Below are 24,364 nucleotides of genomic sequence, written 5' to 3'. Positions count from 1 at the left end.
GAGCTCTGGTCAGAGCCAGGGACACTGTGGTACCAGTCACACTGGTCACCAACCAAATTCTTCAAAAATTCAATTTTTCTCTCCCCACAGCTCTGCCTTCAGGCTGAGGCTGCACTGTGAATAAAAAATCAGTGCAATCAAATAATCTACAGTGTTCAGAGCCCAGCCAATGCCTCCTGGCAGGGCTCCCTCCAGGACTGCCTGGGTTTTCTGGCTCCAGTGGGTTCTAGCACCCTGCCCTCTCCAGTGGGACCTTTGGCACTGTGGCTTTACTACCATGGAAGTGAATTCTGAACACACTCTGTAACCTTTGGGGGTATCTGCATGGCCCACATTTTGTTTTTCCTGAATATGACAGATTACCTGAGGATTGCCTACTGTGTAAGATCACTGATATGGAACACAACGTGAGTTGCTTGTGATCCATCACTCTGACGTGACACAGTCCTGCACACATTTGAAATAACCACAAAAAACAAAGTGGTTTTTTTTTTAATAAATCTCCTTTAAAATCCCACCTGTTTAAGTTGTTCCAACCAGATGTAAAACTGCAAAACATCTGCATTATTTCAACGTGACCCATTGGCCTTATTTTTGCAGCCTTCAAGGAACTGTTACAACCTTCAACCATGGAATTAATCATTCCAGCAAGATAATCTCATATTTCTATAAAGTGTTTAGTCTCAAAACTCCTTCCTGGGTGTTATTTCCTTCTTGCATTGACCTGCAAACTACTGCCAAGGCTCCCTTGTTTCCTTGCACAGCAGAACCAAGAGGCTGGAGGACAGCATCCATCACCTCAGCAACTGGCAGCAGCTTCAAGGAGGCCACGACACAGAACAGAACCTGGCATGGGAGATGTGACAGGGGCTCAGACCACCTCTAACTGGAGCTTCTGGAATTTGGTCAGGTGACTGAGTCAGCATGAGACACGCAGGGACCAGGGTGGGCTGGATCTCCCTTTGTCTGCTCTCCAAAGGATGGGATTTTTGGCAGGGCAGAGTTCCTGTCTTAAGCAGCAAAGGACAATCTGGAGCTGTGAGAGCTTGGGAAAAATGTCAATCCTTCCTCTGCTCCTGTAACCTCACACTGGGATCACAAAAGGTGCACTGGCTGAGATGGACTGCTCTCATGTGAATGGAACAAATTATATAAAAGCACATATTTCATTAAAATACAAATAAAGAGCAGGATGTCCCACTGTTCTGTCAGAGCAATTGTTTTCTGGAGGATAATCTATTATCAGGACAAATTTCCACTGGGCCAAAGGCAGAAATAGGACTCAGACTTCAGGCTTTAATGCTGCTCTCTGGAAACTTAGATGACATTTTTAAAAGCTTTTCCATTTTTATTTTTATTTTTAAACATATGTGCTGCGTGCAGACGACGTAAGGAAATCACTCAGCACATTTGCAGTGACAGCACGGCTCAAACTGGAATCCAATTTGCAAATATACTTTATTGTTGGAGAAGTTTGATTTTTGTCTGTGACCAGTCTCCACTTCTCAGGAGACATATGAAAAAAAAGGAAACCCAGCTGTAATTTGGGCAAAGGTCTAGATCTGGGTCTGAGGCTGACTGAGTTACACCTTTCCCCCCCAGCATCCACGTGTCCCTCTGGGAAGAGTCCCCAGCATGTGCCCAGCTATGGATGCCACAGACACCATTGCACAGCTGCTCACTGAGATAAAACAGAGCCCCCTTTAATATAATTTTTACCTTATGTGGTATTGAACAAGATTATTAAAAAGTGAAATAATGGGGAAATAAAGGGAATTCAATTTTCTTCTGACAGCAGTGCTGTTCTGTGAGGAGTGTGATGCTCCAGCAGCCCAACACCCAAAGGTTATGAGAGGGATGAACTCTTCCAAGGCAGGAAAGGTGTGCAGAATATCTCAGCCTGATGAGCATGAAGCCCCAGCTCCTTCCAAAGAGGTTGGTTAGTGTACATTGCAAATTTTAGAACCTCTTAAAAGGGACATTTATAGCACAAACTTCAGACTGGCAGAACAGAAAAAAAAGAGATATGCAGCTCACCTTTATCATAATTATTAATTTACTCCCTTAATAAAATGTGGCAGAGAAATAATTGATAATAATGTTTCACTGGAAGCAGACCCAGTCGCATTGTTCTTTAACTGACATTAGCTGAAGGGAAAGTTAAATTCTTAATGTGGCTCTGGAGCAATTTAAAAGGTTAAATCACAGGATCCTTACCTGCATGAAAGGATTTTGCAGAAAATACAGGCTTGAATTCACTTTAGACTGCTCTGAGGATAGTACTTGCACAGTTCAGGAGCTCAGAGCAGTCTCAATGATTTATGGCCTTATCTCTATTCAGATGCCATCTACAGACCATATGTATCACTCACTATTTGATAAGAATCCAGTTTAGAAAATCGTTTTGAAAGGATATTGTCAGTACTACTTTTAAATTATTTTTATTTTATTTTGCTGCATTATGGGCAATATTCTCTATGAGGCTATAAAAATCCAGCTAGTTGACAATTTTATTCCTGCCATGTTTCTAATACAGCAAAACTCCTCACAATTCCCTTTGGTTTACAGTTGTAAGTGGGAAACCCAAGTGGATTTTACTCCCCATGGAAGATCATACACATGCTAAGATACTGCACTGCTTTATATTATACTGGTTACTGTGACAAGAGTTTGAATTTCTTGTCAAAAGCCTGCAAGACTGTAATTTTCCCAGAAGCTCCCTCACTGCAATTTTAAATATAATCACCAAGTTCTTGATCAAATGTGTAAATGCTTTCAGAACATCAGTCAACAGCAGAGCTTTCAGTGTACACGATTAATGATGTCTGTGCTAATATCATTAAGGGGTAGCTCCAGAGATGTATGTATCATTAATTAGTTAACTGCTGATAATGGCAGCCCACGAGTCTCTCTTGTAAAATCACATGAACATACTAAAAACAGGGCTCTGAATAACCACTGGGTTTTAGTGATGAATTTAAAACGGAGAGAGTTGGATAAATTTGCAGGATGTACTTCCTACTCAGATACCAGTAACAACTCAGAGCACTCACTAGCCCATCCCCATGACCCTGTTTTATGTGAGCATAACACAAATTTTATTTTATTAACACAATCACCTTAGCCCTCTCTATAAAGGCTGCAAATATCATTATTCTGCAAGAGCCTTTTATAAAGGCTGCATTTTTCTCTCCTCCCAGCAACCATCAGTGCAGGACTAGCAAGGAGCTTTCCCAGGAATCAATGCACAGTCCTTCCAGCCCAACATCTGTGACCAGCTGCAGCACTATTAACTAATAACCCAAAGCCAGCTCCCAAACCCACATTTCTCATTTGGTAAGGCAAGTTATCAGTGATACACCAGGGCCTCAGTAATTAATCTATAGGAGAAAACAGCAATGATTCCCCAGCAGCTGGTGAATATTTAGGGTTTGGGGTTGGCTTTTTGTTGTGTGTTTGTTTTGTTTTCATTTTGAGATGTATCTGCTTGAGCAAGCATCAAATAAAAGCTGCAAAAAAAGCTGTGGTGAAGTCCTCTTGCATAAGCCTCATAACAGTGGATCAATGCTGCCTCTCCACTATTTCTGGAGGGTTAGAAAAGCCAGGCTGAAGAGTGGAAGGCGTGAGTCAGCACTCTGCTCCCGGTTACCTTTTTTCTCCATGCGCTTCATATCCATCAGCTTCTCCACGTTGTTGGGATCGTTGAGCCACAGCTGCATGCGGACAAAGGGTTCCCTTCCCTTCAGACTCAGCTTGTGCCAGGGCTTGGGGCGAGCCAGCAGGTCTGAGACAGAGCCTTGTGTCAGCCCTAGGATTGTCTCCCCGAACAAACGCTGACCTAATGTGAAATTGAGAAGAGCATGAATTCGCTCAGCCGAGACACGGGAAAGAACACGAGATCATTCCTCAATTATTCTAACTTCAGAACTGCTTCAAAAACCCAGAAGAAACATTTAGGAGAATAAATGCTCTGCCCCCCACTAGAAGGGTAAATATTGAGCTTTACTCTAATCCTCAGGATCTGCCTGGGATAAAGGGAGGAGCTCAACGCATTTGGGGAGCGGGACCTTACAGTGAAACAGTGTGCAAAAAATAAAATTAGGAGAGGAAAAATAAACTGAACTTCTAGCTAAGCAGGCAACTAGTGAGAGCAGTGAGGCTACTTAGCTCTTATGCAGGAGAGCAGTGCCACAGCTTTGTTCCAACAGGGCAATCCAAACATTTCCAGCAATCAGTGAACCAAGAGCAATGCAGCCTCCCCCTTCAGCAATGGCCATCTAAATGTCCTCACAGAAACATCTATGGAATTTCTGTGCTCTACTATCTGTGGGGATCTAACTGTGTCTTACCCACTAGAGATAATCAGAATTTGCAATACAAATTTTGTTTTACAATCGCTACAGTATTTCTAGTTAAGAAGAGTTAATTTTAGTTCTCTTACAAAATGCTGTCATCTGGCAGGGTAAAATCTGCAAATGCTTGACACTGTACAGCGTTCATATGTGCATTGCTGACAATGATTTTATATGGGAAAGGTCTAACTTATCAAGGACTGGGGAAAATGCCTGTGCACCTCAAACCCAACCACAGAGCTGATTTTCTAACTCCCTTCACTTCAGTGTTCTTCCTCAGCTGCACTGCCTTGATACCAACTTCTGCTACAGGAGAGAGCCTGGAGTCGTGCGAGTCATCAGGATTTAAGATACAAGTGCTGCTGCCATGGGATTTCAAGGTAACCCAAAGATCTTTCCATAACCCCCAAATTTGGGGCTCAGGGTCTTCTGTCTGATCTGCAGCTTTTGAGTGCCCTCACTAACACACAACAGAACATTCCCCCTTCACATCTCAGCATTTGTAGCCAGTGGTAACCAGCAGATCCCTAAGGGACCATGGGTGTTCTGACCCCACAGACAAGCCCACGCCTGCAAAAGCACCACCAGCTCCTAGGAGCCCTTCACAGCCTTCCCTGATCCTGACACAGACAGCTCATGGCAAATATCTGCTCTATAGACCCATCCCCTGCATTTAACTCCAAGATTCCCCTCTTTCTCTTTAAAAATATCCCACAACTTCTGCCCTGGTGTTTTTTTTTCGTTTGTTTGTTTTTTGTTTTTGTTTTTTTTTTTTTTTTTGCCTGTATGGGGAGAGGAGGGATTATGGGACCAGTCAGAAGCTGCAGAACATCCCACTCAGATGTGTGGGGCAGGTGGGTCTGCAAAGCCACCAGAGGAAGCAGCTGAGATAATGAGAGGCAGAGAGGTGAAGGAGAACAGGGCTTAACATGACACTCTGCTAATAAGCTCTAAAACTAGCCCTGAAAACAGTTCTTACAGACTGAACAGAAACCTACATTCAGAATTCACTCAAGTTCCTGAGTAATAAGTGATCTTCCACTACCCTCAATATCAGGAAAATCAGACAAAAGAGTTAATTCAGGGGAAATTTTATCAATTTTATCTTTATGTTTGTACCCATGTCTTGCTGGGGTAACCTGCTCCCTGTTTGTATTTAAAAACATCAGCAAGGCCTCATCCATTTCCCTGTAAACCTGCCAGCTACTAGCAAGATAAGACAGCCACTTTAAAAATCTGCTCTTGTGTTGCCACATGAACAGGAATATGGGCACAGATTTGCAAAAGGGTTGGGAATGAGCAGTGCTGGCAGTGCTGCTGAAGGAAATGAACCTTTCAACTACAGCCTAAAAATTAAAAATGCAAATGTGGAAGGAGGTAACATCATGTTCTCTAGGTGTTAAGAACAAAGCTAAAGATGTTTGTGTTGTTTATTTCATGTCAGGATATGGCAGGACAGGAGAAAACACCTGAAAGACTCCCAAGCTAAGGGGGAAGGTGTCAGAAATCATCCTCAGGTGTATCATGCCCCATCTTCATCAGAGCACTATTAAAAACAGGAATATTTTAAAGCACAGGTTTCCTAAAACTCCTCCCACCCTTCATGCCTGTTCCCACTGATGTGGATCCTAATAGACAAAACTGTGTTGGTTTCCTGGAAAGTCTTGACCCTTCCTACAAAATGTCCAATATCCCCTATCCTCAAACAGCTGAGTGCATCTGCTTCCCTCTGTGAGCTCTGAGCAGCCCAGCAGGGAATCCCTGAGGATACTCTGACTTTTGGAGCTCAGAACATCAGCAGCATCTCAGTGTGAACACTGCCAGCAGGCTGTGCTGAAGGCACAGAACCTTCAGAGAATGGTTTGGGTTGGAAGGGACCTTAAAGATCTCCCAGTTCCAACTCCTAGTGAAAGGAACTTCCACTGTCCCAGGCTGCTCCGAGCCCTGTCCAACCTGGACACTTCCAGGGATGGGGCAGCCACAGCTTCTCTGTGCAGCCTGTGCTGGGACCTCCCCACCCTCACAGGGAAGAATTCCTTCCTAACATCCCATCTGAACCTACTCTGCTTCACTTTGAAGCCGTTCCCTCCACTGGTGAGGGGAGGAGAGACCCGCCCAGCTCAGTCTGAATTGTTTTGTACAACTGTGGTCTTTACTGGCTGGTGCCACTGGGACACCTCAGCCACCACCAGTTGCCTGTGACAGGTTCACAAGGCCCAGTGGCCTAAAGCAGAGAAACCTGTGCACCAGAAAACCTGGTGCACTAGCACACTGAGGGCACAAAAGGAGACATTGAAACTGGTTCCACACCTAATGCAGAGTTTGGGGCACATTTCCTGGCTCTTCTGCTGCTTTTTAGGCTTGTCAGCCACACTGTAGGAAAACAAAAATCATGGGAAATAAAAAAGACTAAGTAAAAATGGTATCAAAGCAAATGTAAACAAAAATACTTTTTTTCAAACCTCTCTGGAACACCAGAGCAGGTACAGCACTCAATAGCATTTTGCCCAAAAACCAGGGGCTTGGATCTGCAAACCCTTACCATGATTTGGGGCTTTATCTCTACCTTATCTCCATTAAACAAGCAACCACCATCTGCCCCAGCCAAGTGCATGGGCAAGGAATTCTGCTGGGCTCAGTGGAACACAATCTCACTCAGGATCTGTCAATGATCAGGGCCATTTCCTTTTTTTCCCCCCAAATGATGTTAAATGAGAACTTGGGACCTTCCCCATCCCAGCATTTTTCCCCCTTAAAAAATGTTTTAAGAAAATAACACATTATTCTGTGTCTAGATGAAAAAAAGGCTTCCTCACATACTAAAATAGAGGAGTTTTAACTTTCACAGTCATCATGTTCAGATGATATGGATAAAATTCTTCTCACATAAGTAACATCATCAGTCTAAATCTAAACTTTACCCTATTTGTAGTGAAGGAGGGGCAAGACATTCCCCATGACACCTGATGCAGGGGGGAAGAATCCCTTGCTAAGACCCAGAAGCAGAAGCAGGTAACACTGGGACAGCCTTACTGCCCTCCTGCCAGAGCCCTCAAAGGAACCCAGAAACATTTCCCAAAGCCTTGTGGGGGAAGCAAGGGTTAAAGACATGAAGAACCAGTGATTTAGGGGCACAGTGACAGTATTAATGTGGACTTCCCACACTCACATCAGGTTATTGCCTGTGACTATTCCAAACAGTCGTGACACTGAAGCCAACAGCCAAAAACCCATCTGTAGGCAAAAGCAGCCTCAGCTTTGCACATCTCTGAACAGAACTGAGTGGCCCTGTACACTTATCTCAGGCTCATCTAAACCTCAGCTGAGTCTGGATTTTCCCTCCCAGCTCTGCAGGGACACTGTGTTCCTGCTTGTGGTGCACCTTCCTCTCCAACCATGCTGGGCTCCTCTACTTCACCCAAAATGGGCCTGGAATTTGCAAGTGTGGGGGAAACAGCCTTTCCCGAGGGGAGATCTCACTGGCTCTGGGGTTCTGGGGGTCCTGCTGGACTCTGCTTCGGGAGGTGGGAGCAGTGCCTGGCTGCTGAGCCAGGAGCAGAGCTTAGGAAGAACAAGGGTGTGATGGCATTTGGAGTAGAGTGTGACAATCTGAAAGGAATTTCCCATCAGTTTAAAAAGATTAGGCATCTTTTTAGCAAATAAAAGCTTAGGCCAGAGTCAAACCCAGGCATTCTCATACACATCTAGTGTAGCTAACAGTAAAAGCATGAACACTTACACATGATTTTAGTTAAGAAATGAGAATAAAGCCATTTACCAAGATTGTTGTCCGTGAGCACTTCCTTGACCCTCTTGGTGATGCCATAGGTGTCCAGCTCAGGGGACATGGCCACCAGTTCTTGGATGCTGAGTGCAGAGTGGCCTGAGAGTGGCAGAGGGGTCGTGGCTTGGGATTCAGATGCAGGTGGCTCACTGGATTCCTGGGATTTGCCATCCTTACTTGTCTCTATGGCGGGGCAGGGCTGCTGTACCAACTCAGTCAGGCTTTTCACTGATTCACTGGAACTCATGGGAGATTCAGGAGCAGGACTGCAACTGGCAGAAGTCTTTGGAGTACTTTCTGTAATTGAAAAAAGAGAAAAAAGTCCCCACTTTAGCATAATTGTAATGTTTTGATTGCAGGATATTTAACTTTCCTCCTCATTTATATTCTACCTACTTAAAGAAATGCCTAGGTATGGAAAATGCTACTTGCTATAACTTGGGTACTAAAAAACCTCTTTTTAAAAACAAGAATTATTTTCTAATTTTATCTTGAGTCGTCTCTGATTTCTTACAAAGACAAGATGTACAAATACAAATAAAAATCAGGAAAAACTGAAGTGCAGTAGTCTGTAAGTTTGCACGCCATTTCCTTGGTCAGGAAATCTCAGTTTTGCTTGTCACAACATTTTTATATAAGGACAGTTTCAAAGCTACCATTCTAGACTGGTTTAAACTTCTTTCTGTGACTTGTAAGAAATTCACTCAACCACTATTTTGTTCTGTCAATGAGGGATTTCCTACAACTGATACAACTCTCTATCTTGAGAGTGTTATTGATTTAATTTTGTTTCTTATCACACGCATCACATTTCTGCAATTCTCTTTGTCCAGAAATAACAAGATTAAAATACAGTTTGTAATTATGTTGTATTAATTAAAGTGTTTGAGAATCCAACATAAAGATATCGAGTGGATCAGGAGACACCCAAATCTGTTATTGTGACACGTGGTTTAAAAGAAAGCTTTCCCAATCTGTTAATTTGCCAACAACAATAGGTTCTGTACAAAATGTTGTTTTCCCCCCAATAACTTTATCTCTCACAGAACGTACTGACTGAGCTTATTCAGAGATTCCAGACATCTGAGGGTACAGGCTGAACCTTTTTTAAAGCAACAACACATAGGCAACGTGGTTTACAAGAATCATTCAGGAGATAAGGAGCACAGGCGATTTCTCCATCCACAGCTTTTCCCATTTCGGTGGGGCTGCTTCCTCCTCCCTGCTGTCTCCCACCCATTACTTGCCAGGGTTAATGACATGGATTCCAGCCTCACACATCCCTGGCTTTGGCTCCAGCTGCCTGCAGGAGGCTGACAGAGCTCTCAGCTGCACAAGGAGGAGCCCAGACCCCATCCAAACCCAAGAGAGCCCAGAGTTTTCTGAGCCCTGCGGTGCCACCACGGAGCATTTCTCAGGTTCCATCGGGCAGAGGCTGCCAGCAAACCTCACTGGGTTTTGAGTTTGTTATCCAGAATATTGTCAGACCATTCCAGAGCATGCAGCCCGTGCAGCACGGAAACATATCCCAAATGCTGAAGGAAAATATTGCCACAGGAAAAGTCAGGCCCAAACGGAGCAGAGTGCAGAGGATAATGGTGTTTGCTGTTCAGGGTCCTGGGACCTTTCCCATGCTGCATTCAAGAGCTTCCCTGACACACTCACTTGAAGCTGCTCTCTCAAACCTAAAAATCTGATTTTTTCCTTAGTGCTTTATGTGAGATGCAAAAGAAGAAGACAGAAAGGAAAGTGAGGTGCACGTATATCTTTAAGGTAAAGGGGATCCTACAAATCCTGTTTCTTCTCTCTGCTCACCCTGGGTCATCATACAACCGAACAGAAACCCTGGGAAATGTTATTTCTGTATCAGGAGCAGCAAAGGAATCATACTGTAAATTTGCCCTGATTCACCCATGCGAGGGACCAATTTGGCAGATCATCCATCTTGTTCACTGTACACTGTCAGGGATGGCATGAATTCCCTACATGATAAACAGATTTCTTCTCAGGTCTGTGTCCTTTAACCCACAGCAAGGTCAAAATTATGGCTGCCTAGCTAATAAACTGCACGGCACTCGTTCAACTTCCCTCTAATTTTGTCCCTTGTGCCAGCTTATACAAATCTTACTGAATAACTAGAGCAGCTGCAAATTTCCTATACAATTCCTCATCCGTGCATGGTGAGCCACACGCACACACGGAGCACAGGGGAAAAAAAAAGAGAAAATAAAAAAAAAAAACCCCACCAAAAACCAAACCAAACCCAACCACACAGGACTAAACAAAAGCATTTCCTAATGCCTCCTTCTCCCTCTCCTTTCCCTGCCCAGCCTAATTATGAACACAACAAAGGTAATCTGTGTTATCATCTATCACTGAGATGCTCTCTGTTGCTCACATATTAGCTTATTTATTTTTTATATCACTTACCAAGAGCTTGAATTTCATTTTTAAGACCAATCTGCTCCTCATTTACTCCAAAAGGTGGGATTATCTGAATCTAATTTTGGAAGGCAGTACAGATGACAAACTGCTTTTTCTCCCCACCAAAAGGCAAGTGTACAGTGATTTCAGGCGAGGCATTATGTACATGTACTACAAATAACTCAAAATATGTTCCCTATACATTTTTAGCATTTTTCCCTTCTGGAAAAACATTTTCAAGATCACATAAATATTTGAGGAAAAGATCCATTATTTGGGACAGTAAATTCAATAATCAAATAATGCAAACATTTCCCGTTAATCTACTTAAAAAATTAAATAGACATTTAGAGTACAAGTGACTGCTGACAGAACAAAGGGGAAAATTGACTGTATTCACTATTCCAGATTTAACTGTCAATCCACAGCCATCGCATGTTTTATGAAATAATTTGTCTGTATTCATTTCTCTCAAGTTCCTCACAAGACAAAGACACAAATTCAGGATATCTGAAAAATATACATTAAGATTTCCAAAGCAGCAACTGAACATTTCCAATGAAAACAATACATTGAAAGCTTATTTCTTTAAAACTTGCTCTGCTTTTTTAACCCCAGACTGCTCTGAAGAATAACACTAACTTAAAAGCAATCCAGTTTCTTAAAAATAATATTCACTGGATGTTTTCACATTTGTGTTTAAGGAGGAAAGGACCATTTTGTCCATACACATATAAAACTGCACTACAGAACAACCTGCAAATGCCATGGCCACCATTTATTGATGAAATTATTTCCAGGTAAACCAGGGGTTTGTTTTCCAACAGCCTGCATCTAATTTAAGATGTGAAGTAAAAGCTCCAAAGCTTCAAAAATGAGGTGCTGGAAGAGCTGGAGAGATCAAGAGCATCACCAGTGACAAGGTCATTGCAGAACCTGGGAAATTTTAAAATTTCAGGTAGTCAAAGATATCAGTGGTGCTCTGAGCTTTACAGAGGCTAGGGGAAACAGGGTGTCCCCAAAAATGTTTTTTTGGGAAGATAGTAACCATCAGACCCTGCATGTGATGAAGACACAGCTTAACATGACATTTAAATGATAAAAAAAACATGTAATTTCTGCACAATTACAGGTTGCTGTTGACCAAATGCCATTAAAGATGCAAAGACAGCACAAATATACTTAAATAATCTAAACTTTTGAAGATGTAAGTCAAACTGATTCATGAAAGGGCAAAAGTTCTACCAGCAGTTTTAACATTATTAATTCAAAATATAGTCTGGGCTATAGGGAAGTTAAGCCCTTCCAAGCGATTTTAAGGAGCACATTCAAATATGCAGCATGGAAAATAATAATAAAAAATGCAAATCAAGTACTAGAAGTGATGTCTGCAGAAATGGGCCAGCAAGCTGAAATGTTTGGCAAGTGGGATTGGGCCCCATTCATGGCGGAGACATGAAGAGAACCAAAGAGCAACACCAGCTATTTCACAGCTGAAAACACAGCTCAGAGAGAGCCCCTGCACTGAAGGGGAGCTTCCAGACTTTGGAGGCAAATGCCTCTCCAGAAAGACAAATACACCAGGCTCAGTCTGCCAGCACAGATATCTCTGACTGGGGACATGTCACTCCTGGAAGAGCACGTGGGACTTATTCTAAAGTCAGGAAATTCTTCCCTTCTGTTTTTTCCTACAATATTAGAGAGAGATGCAGAGTCTAAAATGAAGATGAAGATAAATGAGTGGAAACAAAGTCAACATTACACAAATTTCTCTTGTTTTCTTTTATAATATCATTTTCTCAATACACAATTGCTGACTGAATGACCATCTAACTGCAACAAAACCCCAAACCATCATCACAGCCTGCCCTGTCCTTCCCCACCCCTTAGCAGCTGTCTGGTAAGAAACTAAACTAACTTTGCAAACAGCAAATAGGTCTGGGGTCTGAGTATTTTACAAACCTGGTTGAGAACCATAACAAACTAACCCTGCCTTAATTACACAAACACAGAAAATAGTTTGTGGTCTTGCACTCCTTGGCGCAATGGATGAATCTCAGTGCTGCTCTGGTCCCATCCATCCCCTACACCTTCCCCATAGCATCTGCCATGACAGTGTTTTGGAAAATGTGAGGAAGTCTGAAATCAGAGTTCTTGTCTCAGTTCATTGCTCACAGGTGGTTTTCCTGAACTCCAGATCTTATTCTTCTCCAAGACTTCCTACTCCATGTTGGGGTCAGGTCCCCAGTACTGGATCCTGGAGCCTCAGTTGCTTGACTGTCCCACTGATAGCCTGCAAATCTCCTGAAAACACTCTCCCAGCACCGTCTCAGCCTGACACCTCCCTCTGCTCTGTTCTGCCATGGTCATGTGGCAGAGTCCCTGCAGTGTGTAAGGAACCCTGGGCTGTGCAGGGCTCCTCTCCCGAGCATCTCCAGGTCTGCAGGAACTCAGCAGTCAGGGATGTGTAGAACTGCAGGGCACTGCTCAAGAGGGACCATTTTTGTGATGTCCAGGAACTCTTCCCAAGTCCACAGGAGACATCCAACAGCTCAGATCCACAGCACTCTTCAGCTGGAGGCGCCTTCTGAAGCTCAGGACATCTCAGATGCAAAGACCTGCAGGTGCCACCTGCTCCAAGCTCCCCAGAAGATCTGAGACATCTACAGGACGTGACACCAGTGCTGCTGTATCCCCTCCAAGGAGGTATCCAGTGACAGAGCAGTGCTGAGACACAGATGAGGTTTCACCAGTCCCAGAGGCATCACGACTGCCAGCACAGACAGATTCCCCCACTGCAACTTCTCCTATGCATTCTGAGAGCTGCAGGTTTGCTGCTTTTGCTCAGACCCTGCCTCACCTCTGACAGCAAACCAGCTTTGCATCCACTTGTAAATCCAAAGTTCAGAGATTTGAACAAGAACACCTGAATCTGTGAGCATAAACCACAAGCTCACTCTCAGTCTCTCCTCCCAGCACACCTGTTCATCCATGGAGACACCCTGTACTCCTGGAGCTGCTGGGAGAGTGACCTGTCCAAGCCTTGCTGCTAACACAGGCTTAGCTAATAAACTGCAAAAGGACTCGTGGGGAACGAGGTACGGAACATGGCGAAGTTGAGGAAGACCATGCAAAACACAGACGGTATTCAGGGGCCTCTAAAAGGATTATGAAAAATATTATGTTTTAAAGACAGCAGGCAGACAACAGCTGCCTTAAGTTTCAGAGGGAAGTGGATTGAAAAAACAGATCCACTATAATTTTCAGAGACAAATCTCTGTAGTTTATCTGATCCACTATTTAAATTTCAATACACAGTCCTCTATCTGCAGTAATAATAACCTAAATTCCATTTAGTGTTCATTTGAGCAGTCAGGATAAAGTCATTTCTTATTATCTCCCCACTGTGTAAAAAACAGCTTGAAGGTAGGAAGTCAGCAAGCATTTTCACCAAAAAGTAATTATTGTAAGTGACATTTTTACTGCTGGCATGCCATAAGGCGAACTGCGCATTTGGAAGGACAAGTTGCTAAAACAAAATGACAGGGTACTCTGTGACATTCCGACGAGAACCCAAACATGATTTCACTGGAGCTTGCTGTGATGCACCACTTTTCCCACTGTCCAAAGCTCGGGCTGCAGGTTTGTGCCAAACCAGTCCAAGTTGCCTCCTGAGGAGCTGGGGGAACGGGCGCATCCCGCGGGAGCCGGGGGCATCCCGGGCTCTGCTCGCTCCCAAATCAGCACCATCAGCAGGCAAGATGAAAGCAGACAAATGTGGACAGGAGATTTCTCAGCAACCTCTTAAAAGAGCATTTGCTACTTCAGGGCTGCATTTACCTCCTCGTGCAGATGAGTTAATGGACAACAACAGGCCTGGCAGGTTGCCTGAGATCAAAGTGTCTCACACTGGGACTGGATTAGTTTCTGTTTCCCGATGATGAGGCTGCCCGTTCTACCCAATTTGTAGACCAAAACCTGGTGAATGCTGCCCTGAGAATCAGGGCCTGATCACACACAGCTGAGCAACATCCCCAGGACAACTGTGGTACTCAGCTTCCCAGGGTGTGGGAATTTTAGGGAGGGATTTCTTTCCTCCGACCTTCTATTTGATTTTACCTTTAGCTATGTCTGCCTTTGCAGGGTCTTATCAGAGAATCACAGAATGATTTGGGTTGGGAGTGACCTTAAATCTCACCTGGCTCCACCCCTGCCATGGGCAGGGACACCTTCCACTATCCCAGGTTGCTCCAAGCCCCGTCCAACCTGGCCTTGGACATCTCCAGGAATGAGAAGAAATTAGCATTCTGAAGTTAATCTTTTAAAGCACCATAACAGCAACTCTCCTCACTAACAGTGGGTGCAGCACAAGCCTGAACTATGTAATAAAGCTGAGCAGCACTTGTGGGAGAGCACCGCAACACATCCCTCTTCTGACTAATTAAAGAAAATACGCGTGAAAGCGCCTTCTCCCAGGTAGTGCTTTTGGTGGATTTACTCTGAGTGAGTGAACCTTGCCTAGTCACAATTTGCAAATTGATGTGGCTCATGAAAATATGATCCTCCCTACAGTTATAAACTCCCCCAGTTCTGTGTAGGGAGTGCACAAAGCTCCCTGCAGTTTGCATCTATAATGATGTCAAATACGTAGGTTCGTGCAGTTTGAGTTGTGAGCACTCGCTGGAGTTGCCACCACTCTGACTGTGGAGAATTTGTTTGTTTGCTTCATAAATGTTGTAACTTTGGGGAAAATGTTATTTTGGGTCTTGGCTCAGAGGGAAATTTTATGTGGATGGGGGGAGGGATCAAAGGAAAAACCCCTTTAGGAAAGCGTGCAGACGTATGTGTGCCTGCACGGAAAGGGGAGGAACCAGCTTTGGTTAACTCTGCAATTACTGGGGCAATATAAAATAAAGGTTCCCACACTGCATATGACTATAAGTTAAGTGTCAGGAGGACATAAATCTGAATAATCGGGGTAGATGTTAGAATTACCTGAAAAAAACCTGCTTTTGAGTATTGCTGAAGGATTGCTGCAATTTAAGTTGTATTTTCAATTATTGTTTTAGCTTTGTGCCTCTATTAAAAAAATGTGTTTTCAGCTCTGGAAAGCAGAAGGAGCTGGAGAAACCAGATGAAGTTGAGAAAAGAGCACGTAAGATGGGAGCTGGTGATAGACTCATGAGGAGAGATTTACAGCTGGATGTTTAAAACTTGGAGAAGTTGGGCAACCAATTCTCCCTCCAACAAACCTGCAGCCACAAACACCTCTGAGATTTAGAAATCCCACTGTTGTGCCCAAAGCTACACCAAGAGCTATTTTAAGGCTACATAAAATCAAACCATCAGACTTCCACTGAGTTAGGAGGAGTGGGGAGCCCAGATTGCTCCGAAGGATGTCTGGAATCTTGTGCAGGAAGATACAACTGAAGTCAGTCAGTTCCAGTGAAATTTGTCCTGAGATCTGACTTTGGAGCAGACACACCAAGCCCTGACACAACAACACCCCAGGAGAAAACCCTCAGAGGAGAAGAATTCAGGGACATTTTTGCAATAGCCTGGAGGAAAGATGAGGCCTCTGTAACCCTAAGCATTACTTTACAATAAAACACAGAAAAAAAATGGGGAAACTTAAGAATTTTTTAGCTAGATTTAGACACACAGTTGAAAACATCAGAGCAATGCCCAGGTTAGGCCAACAGCCCCAAATTATCCTAGAATTCTATGATTTCTGAGCAAAAAGTGGGATCTTGGCATTGAAAAATGAATTATGATTTTTTTGGTTTTATAGATAACCCTTAACCAATTAAAAAAAACCTTTCTAAAAATACACTATATTTTAAATTAGGAGATTATTGGCAGAATCATGGCTGCTTTAAAAGACATTGCTCTACTCTGCCAACCTTTACTTAATATTCAGATTTTTCTGTGTTTCTGTAACTGAGCTAGCAATCAATATTTAGAAATAACTGCTGGAAAATATTTTCAATAAACTTATTATTAAACCAGCTTGTGTGCAGACGCTTTATTAAGGATTTTCTGAATGCTAAAACAAATATGTCATGGAAGCAATCAATCAAGATGCCACAACCCCACAGTGTTATATTTTTAGTATAATCAAGACAAACGTTGCACAATACCTTTTGGAAAACAGAGTGAGAGCCTCCACGAGGAGGTTCTGCTGCAGTTTATGGTGTCTATGTTGACTTGCTGACCTTGTGATTTGATGTGTTAAACCAACTTGCTTGAATGTGGCACCAATTTTATGACTGTTTGTTGTCCCCCTGTGTCAGGAGCCTGTGTGAAGGTATTTCCACACCTCCTCTGAGATTTGAACCTTGTGTCTGCTCTGGAGCAGAGGCTGCAGCAGGATGCATATGTGCACTGTGCACTGCATTTAGAGAGATCTTCTCCACTAAACAATGTGGACATTCCCTTGCCACAGGCAATGTCCACATGGGATGGATCCCAGACTCCCAGACTAATGACTGCCCTCCCTTTCCTTTCCTTTCCTTTCCTTTCCTTTCCTTTCCTTTCCTTTCCTTTCCTTTCCTTTCCTTTCCTTTCCTTTCCTTTCCTTTCCTTTCCTTTCCTTTCCTTTCCTTTCCTTTCCTTTCCTTTCCTTTCCTTTCCTTTCCTTTCCTTTCCTTTCCTTTCCTTTCCTTTCCTTTCCTTTCCTTTCCTTTCCTCTTCCCTCTTCCCTCCCTATCCATCCATCCATCCATCCATCCATCCATCCATCCATCCATCCATCCACCCATCCATCTCCCACCCTCAGCACAGAGAAGCAGTGACCCTGAGCAGTGCTGCACTCAAGACCTTCCTTTTTGGAGGAGTGCTGGGGAAAGTGCTGAAACAAAATGACATTTACATTGTAGGCAACAATATTATAAAAGCTATTAAGGTACATTATTTTACACATCCTCATAATCTCTCCATACTGCTTTACTTAATTTGTGATAAAATTGTTGAGAAAGGGTACTTAATGTAGGACAGTCAGTAAAAGTAATTTATCATCTTCCCGCTTCGGTGCTCACGTTATCAGCGAACTCATTTTCTGCATTCATCATGCAATCAGCCTATTATTTGCATATTAATCAGGCAGTGGACCATGAAAGAGCCGCATCCCAGCCAAATGCTGCACTATCTCAGGAGGAACACTCAGTAATTATCATACATCAGTGTTATGATGTGGTAATTGATTATAACATCTTTCTGTTGCCCCTGGGGAGTCCCACTGCTAACCCAGCTTCAGGCATTCTGTGCAGATTTTTCTCTGAAAATTAGAGAAATCATTGCTGTCCTTTTATTAATGTTTTTACCTTTGCAATAGACAGCTCTCTGAGCATTTCCAAGGTAGTTTTGCCTTTTTCTTTATTTTTATTTCATGAACCCTTCATTAAGGAAAACACCTGTCTTGGATCAAAAAAAGTCAAAAAACCCCACAACAATCATCCCAATCAGTCCCCCCTAGAAAACCCAGTTGGGCTCGTTCATGTTCGTCCTCTCTCTTTCAAGGTCTGGTGGCTTTTTAGGTGCTGGTGCTGCTTATATAATGCCCTTCTCCATCAAACACAACAAAATGTTGCAACTTCAATAGACAGTAATTGCAAAGTTCGCATAAAGGCAGTTAAGTTGCTTTATTTAGGTGCCAAATGAGAGGCTAATTTTGGTCCTCTCATAAAGGACAAATGAAACATCTGCCAGTTCAAACTTGCACTATTTTTAGGACCCGAGTTCCAGAGGAGTAAACCAGAGAAACAAACACTAACCACAGCTGTGGTTACACCGTGGTCAATCTCACACCTCCTTGGTGTGAGAACCCATCCCAGGATCCCTCAGAAAGCAGCAAATAAAGGGGAGATGGCTCTGGAGACGAGACCAGAAGGGACCACCTCATGCCAGGACACAGAGAAGGGTGCTTTGACAAGGGCATGGAGGGACAGAACAATGGGGGAATGGCTTCCCACTGCCAGAGGGCAGGGAGAGATGGGATACTGGGGAGGATTCTTCCCTGTGAGGGTGGGGAGGCCCTGGCACAGGGTGCCCAGAGAAGCTGTGGCTGCCCCATCCCTGGAAATGTTCTAGGTCAGGTTGGACGGGGATTGGAGCAACCTGGGATAGGGGAAGGTGTCCCTGCCATGGCAGGGGTGGGACTGGATGGGCTTTAAGGTCTCTCCCAGCCCAAATCATTCAGTGATTCTGTGACAAGTTGCCATCAGCAATAACTTTGACAAGTATAAATACTGAACACGTACTATCAGGCCTTTTTTACATTTCTTGTTGTAATTGTATTTTCTCCTTTCATTGGCTTTTTAATTGGCTTTCTCTTTTCACTTTTATTGAAATTTGATCTCAAATCTACTTTGCTTTGTTTTCAATGCAAGTTGCGTTTCTCATCAGGTTTAAAATAATCACTGGATTCTTTCATTTGCTGTTTCTCTGGAAGGTTGTTGGCAAGTTAAAAAACCCTCCAACATGCATCAAATGAGGTGAGACAAATTCATAAGTTTCTCTCATACTCTAATGTAAGGGACAGGCTGGAAGGTAACTTAGAAGATACTAATTTTCTGGTAATCTTCTGTTTTTTCATCTTGGGAATGATTTGCTATCAAGCAATATGTAACTCTATAATCAGAACAGGCTGTTTACTTCCCTGTTTCAGAGCTGCTGGCTGAAGAGGATTTCCATCCCCATTATAAGATGGAAATAACAACCCGCACATTTGGTGCTCACACACCTTTTTCCCAGTATTTTGGGAAGAAAATAGCCCATTATGTGTTCTTTGAATTGAAAGCAAGGTAATTTTCATCCAGTGGAGGAGCATTTGGTAATTTGCTGAGCAGCAGTTGGGCTGTTGCCCAGGGAGGGCCGAGGGTACCGTGGCCATCTCCATCCCACCGGTGGCCATGGGGCTGGACCTGCAGCCCCCCTCCTTTTACCACCAACAGCCAAAAGACCAACGTGAGCTTCTGCCAGCTGCCAGAGTCTTCTATCCCCAACAGAAAATCATCTGCTCCCTTTGGAGAAGTGCCTTTCCAAGCTCTTGTGCAGCTGCCAGCCCACGGGGCACAGAACCCGGCGTCACCGCGGCTCCTGACCCTGCCTGGAGCTGCACAGCCCCGACCTCTCTGGGTGTCTGTGCTGCTCCAGTTAGGCTGGAATTTGCCTTTCCAATCTATCAGCTCCTCGTTTTCCACCCAGCCCCTCTGTGGTTTGCAGCTGGCAGCAGGGAGGGACTGTGGGCCCCTCCCCAGGGGAGGCCGCGCGTCTCCGAATGCGCACGCGGAGGGGAAGGAAAATGCTGGTAATTAATGAAGTGAAGTAATAAGTAATGAAATTAACAACAGTGGAATTTACAGAGCTCCTCTACTCAATGGCCATGGCTTCTCTCCCTAACTACATCCCCTTTTTAGCAACTCTCATGCTAACTGCTACTCTGTGAACTACCTGAGAAGCCTGAGGCACTAATGGCCAGGAAAGTTTCTTTTTCTTCACACAGCTTAAAAACATCTTCATTTATTAATTCTGCTCTTTGAAAATAAAGACTTTAAGGATAAGGCATTGCTGTACCTGGCTCAGTGCTGCTGCAGAGCCACACTTGAACTCCTTGTTTGGGGATCTCACACTAGGGGGACTGAGCATCAAGGACCCACATTCCCAAATAAACCACAAAAATAAAACCTAGCTGCAACGTGATTTGGTATCTTCTCCAAAACGAATGCCAAGAGTCCATAACCGCACTTAGGAGTGAATTAAATTTGCCTTCAGAATCCAGCACAGGTCTCCTCTTTGCTGTATTAACAGGAACATTGTAACCGAGTCACAAGGAGTATCAGCCTAGAAAACAGTGTTCACTCCCTGATTTTGTGTTTTCTTTTAGCTCTTCTAAAAGCCCTTTAGCCCTTTTCACAGCAAAGCTGTGACCACAGTGAGGACAGAGTCGTCTTCTGCAAATTTAATCACTGGGTGGCTCCATGGACAGAGAAGAGTACAACCAGGAGAGGAATTTCTCCACCAATACTGACTATTTGCAAACATCACTGATGGAAAAGGAGCCGGGCTGTGGGAGGCAGCCGGGGCAGGACAGGCCTCAGCAGGAAGCAGGAATGCCCAGCTGATGGCCAGGAATCAGAGCCAATGTGCTCAGAATCAACTTGAGGCACTGACTTCATGCTGCATTCCCAGGTCCCAGTGAGGGGCCTTGACAGCGATTCTCCTGGTTTTACTGATACCAGAAGGGCTGCCAGGGAGGTCTTCATGGTCCAAATGCCAGGGAAATGGCACAGAAGATGATCACACACATTACAGACAGACCACAACAGCTGCCCTTATGAGGAGCCAACTGATACCCTATGGTTTGAAACCAACACAGCCACGGACAACTGCTCCAGAGCCCAATCCCAAACCACACAGAAGAAATGTGGAAACTTCACCAGGATGTGCCAGGGTGCTCCGGGGATAAGCACGAAGGTAACTCTTTGGCTGACATAGTAGTTCAGCTCTGAACTTTAAAACCACATTTGCACCTAGCACAAAAGGCCACAAGTTTCCCAAGTCCAAGACTCAATAACTGGTCATCAAACACAAAACATCTCTGCAAGGAATTCCTGCAGTCAGCAATCTGAGCCATGTGACCTCCCTTCTCTTCCGTTTCACAGACTACATTAACCACAAACATTTCATGTCATACATTTTTATTAACCTGGAATGCCAGCAAATGACTGCAAAACCCTCTCTGTCTCTTTTTTTTTTTTTTTTTTTTTTTTGATTCAACAACAAAAACCAGCTCCAATTTGGGAAGGTCTGTCAGCATCACTGCACCAATCACTTTGGTGATGTCACAGTGTAAGGATTCAGCTCTCCCTGTGCTAATCCAACTGTGCTCTGGAGCACCATTGCACAGCTCTGCCCACTCAAACCAACCAGAACAATGCAAGAAAAGATGATAAAACACTGGGAGATAGGGGTAAGGGCTTCTCCTTTGCCACCACAAGGCTACTGAGCTCTTCCCAGATGTGTATCAGGGTGATATTCCCGAATTTGGGCTGCCAGCCTGAAACATGCTCTCTCCCTACTTTGCTTCTCCCAGAGCAGCCAACGTGACAGAATTCTCCCGGTATCAGGAAAATGGGAATATCCACCCAGCGCACAGTTAACTACCTGCCCACTCAGCAGCTCCTGTACTGGCAAATGTTACAGGAATCTGTATTACAGAAATGAAAATACAGTGGATACCTGGCTTTGCCATCACACCCTGACCTCTCTGTTAATCATAACGAGACAAAATTGTCCTGAGGTTTTCCTGATTTGTGTTCCCAAGGGATGATAGGAAGTAATCTCCCCATTGTTACAATCACTTTATTTTGAAAAGAAAGCTTTTATGCATATTTTAGTTGATCTAAATACAGTAGATCTCGGGTTTTTAAATCACCAGATAATACGCAATTATCTCAAGCTAGATTCTGATTTTGAAACAAGCTCTAATTAGCTCCCCATTTTATGCTGCTATAATCCTTTCTTCAACTCCCATGAGTGTTACTATTGCTAAGCAGCATGAGGTTAGGAATGATGGATGATACCCAGAAAGGAAGACAAACAAAAGGGAAATTCAAAATCCCCTGAGATCACCCGCAGCTGTATCGGCAAATGAAGATTTCCACATTAGGTCATAAGACGACCCTTACAGAAACACACACCAAAAAGGCACGTCCTCTTCCCACTGAGTATTTGCAAGCCTTTAATGTAGTATATAGAGAGTATATGTCCTTCACAGAGGATAAAGAAAAAAGTGGATGTAAAAATTCAGCTTTCCTGCGAGCAGCCACGGACGGAACCAACAGCACCAAAAAGGAAACTCTGTCTCAATCTCCTACAGATACTCAGCACAAACCCCCAAAATAAAACCAACTAATAAAAGCTGTGTGCAGTACAAGTATTTAGAAAAATATCCGAGCCTTCTCCTGGCACATGGCAACTGTTCAAACCCACCCCGGCTCCCATCAGCAGTAATGCAACTAAATAAGGGCCAAATTCATCATGAAAAAATGCTGATGCAGTTGGGTGACACTAATTCTACTTTTTTTTCCATGTGATTTGGTCCATGCTTTTGACACATAAATCATTAAAAAGGCAGATTTACCCAAGGGCATTAGAGCATTTAGGTGGAAAGAAATACACAGAAAATGCACAGCAATACTATTTTTGACCACCTAGGGTACAGACACCGTTTTTGTGTAAAACATGTTCCCTGAAACTTGCGCAAAATCACCAAGCCTTGAGGAAAGCTCACAGGGAGAAAATACAGGTATATAGCTGGCTGTCATTTTGGTATAGGCTCTTTTTTATAAAATCCATGAATGCAGCTTCCAAATAAGAAAACCCAGCCTGGCTTCCCATTGCTATCTCAACAGATATATAAATATATAAAATATATATATGTTGATCCGTTCATTATATGAAACACGGATGGGCCCATCTGTCCACACGTGAAAATGGAAAATTACTGGACAAAAGGTGAGATTTTCATGAATGAGGTGTTAATCAAAACCTTATGATCTACAAGTGTTACTAAGTGGGTCAGAAATCCAGAAAACCTTGCTAGTTTGGTAGAATAGAGCCAAACAGTAATGAAAATACTCCCAGCTAATAAAAGTTTGAGTCGGTACTATGCATGTTGACACTCTGTACACTGAAGACCTTCTTGGCAAAGCACTCAGGAGCCACTGAGTGTATTAGTTTAATTTCACTTCTTTCCCTTCATGCATTCAACAAGTTCCAAGCCAATTATATTACATGGAAAAGGCTCCAGACCTTTCCTTGTTTCAAAATTGTTCTGATTAATTTCTGTTTTAAAATTACAAGTATGCAACCTTCTCTGCCTTGATTTTCCTGGGAAATGTCTCAGAAGACCAGAAAATTGGAGCTGTCTCTCTCTCTCTTTTTTTTCTCCCTGCCCTGGAGTGATGGATCTTTCACAAATGCATAATTATTATTACCTTTTCCAAACTGTTTGCTGCATTTTTAATTACAGAACAGCTGCTAATAAAAGGAAATTACCAAACTACCCTTCTCATTCAAATAACTTGGTTTTTGCTCTTTTGTTCTGCCTGGTGCCACAAACTTCCTTATGCCTTCACACAGAGAAAGGCATCAAGAAAAGAACATTTTGTACAACAATTCTATTTTTAATCCTCCGAGAGGAGGTAGAAAAGGGCATGAGCCCATTTTCTCATTTGTAAGCTGGCTTTAAGGAATGAAGGAGGACAATCATCAATAACATGATTTTATTAGCTGATAGGAACGTGTCACCTCACAAAATATTAGCTCAAGGGCAGAACTGACAAATGACACTGGGAGTGTGGGAGGGAACAAAATATCCCAGCAGCAAAACTGAACTTCCTGAAGGAAATCACTTTCAGCTCCCAGCAATCCCCCCAGGAATCCAGAGGGTGGCTGGATTTTAATACTATGGGCTTGTCTTTGCATCTTTTATAATTAGAGCTAGTCATAAATATGAAGATTAGCAATAACAATGCAGCATTTCCCAGCTCCTCTGATTCCGAATTCCCCCTAAAATGGCTACAATTAATTACTCATATTTTCCACGCCGTCTCAGACGTTTGTAACTGTGACAACTCTTGCACGGCATTGATGCCACAAAAAAAGTACTCAATGGCATGTTTTTAATGAACCATCACAGGAAATTTCCATGTTCCCTAAATGCTTGGCTATAAGTAACAATAGCCTTATGATTGCAAATAATTTTCTCCCATTTTGGTTTTGTTTTCATGGCTTGTTTTTA

The 24,364-nt window shown here is 43.4% G+C and overlaps 1 protein-coding gene across 14 annotated transcripts in view; it reads right to left on the bottom strand.

Moving 5' to 3' along the window:
- Positions 1–24,364, bottom strand: part of CUX1 (cut like homeobox 1) — a 307,420-nt gene that overhangs the window by 38,351 nt on the left and 244,705 nt on the right. For 12 of the 14 annotated variants that reach the window (XM_068210246.1, XM_068210247.1, XM_068210256.1 and 9 more), the window contains 2 exons: positions 8,131–8,433; positions 3,650–3,838 (listed from right to left, as the gene is read on the bottom strand). The exons of the other annotated variants lie outside the window; for them this stretch is intronic. In XM_068210246.1, the coding sequence (XP_068066347.1) occupies positions 3,650–3,838; positions 8,131–8,433 (492 nt within the window). The remainder of the gene's footprint in view (positions 1–3,649; positions 3,839–8,130; positions 8,434–24,364) is intronic. 14 annotated transcript variants of the gene reach the window in all.

This window comes from Anomalospiza imberbis, chromosome 20 (genome assembly GCF_031753505.1).
Source record: "Anomalospiza imberbis isolate Cuckoo-Finch-1a 21T00152 chromosome 20, ASM3175350v1, whole genome shotgun sequence".
Classification (NCBI taxonomy): domain Eukaryota; kingdom Metazoa; phylum Chordata; class Aves; order Passeriformes; family Viduidae; genus Anomalospiza; species Anomalospiza imberbis.
The sequence above is the reverse complement of the archived record's forward strand: the minus strand, read 5'-3'. Positions and strand labels throughout refer to the sequence as shown.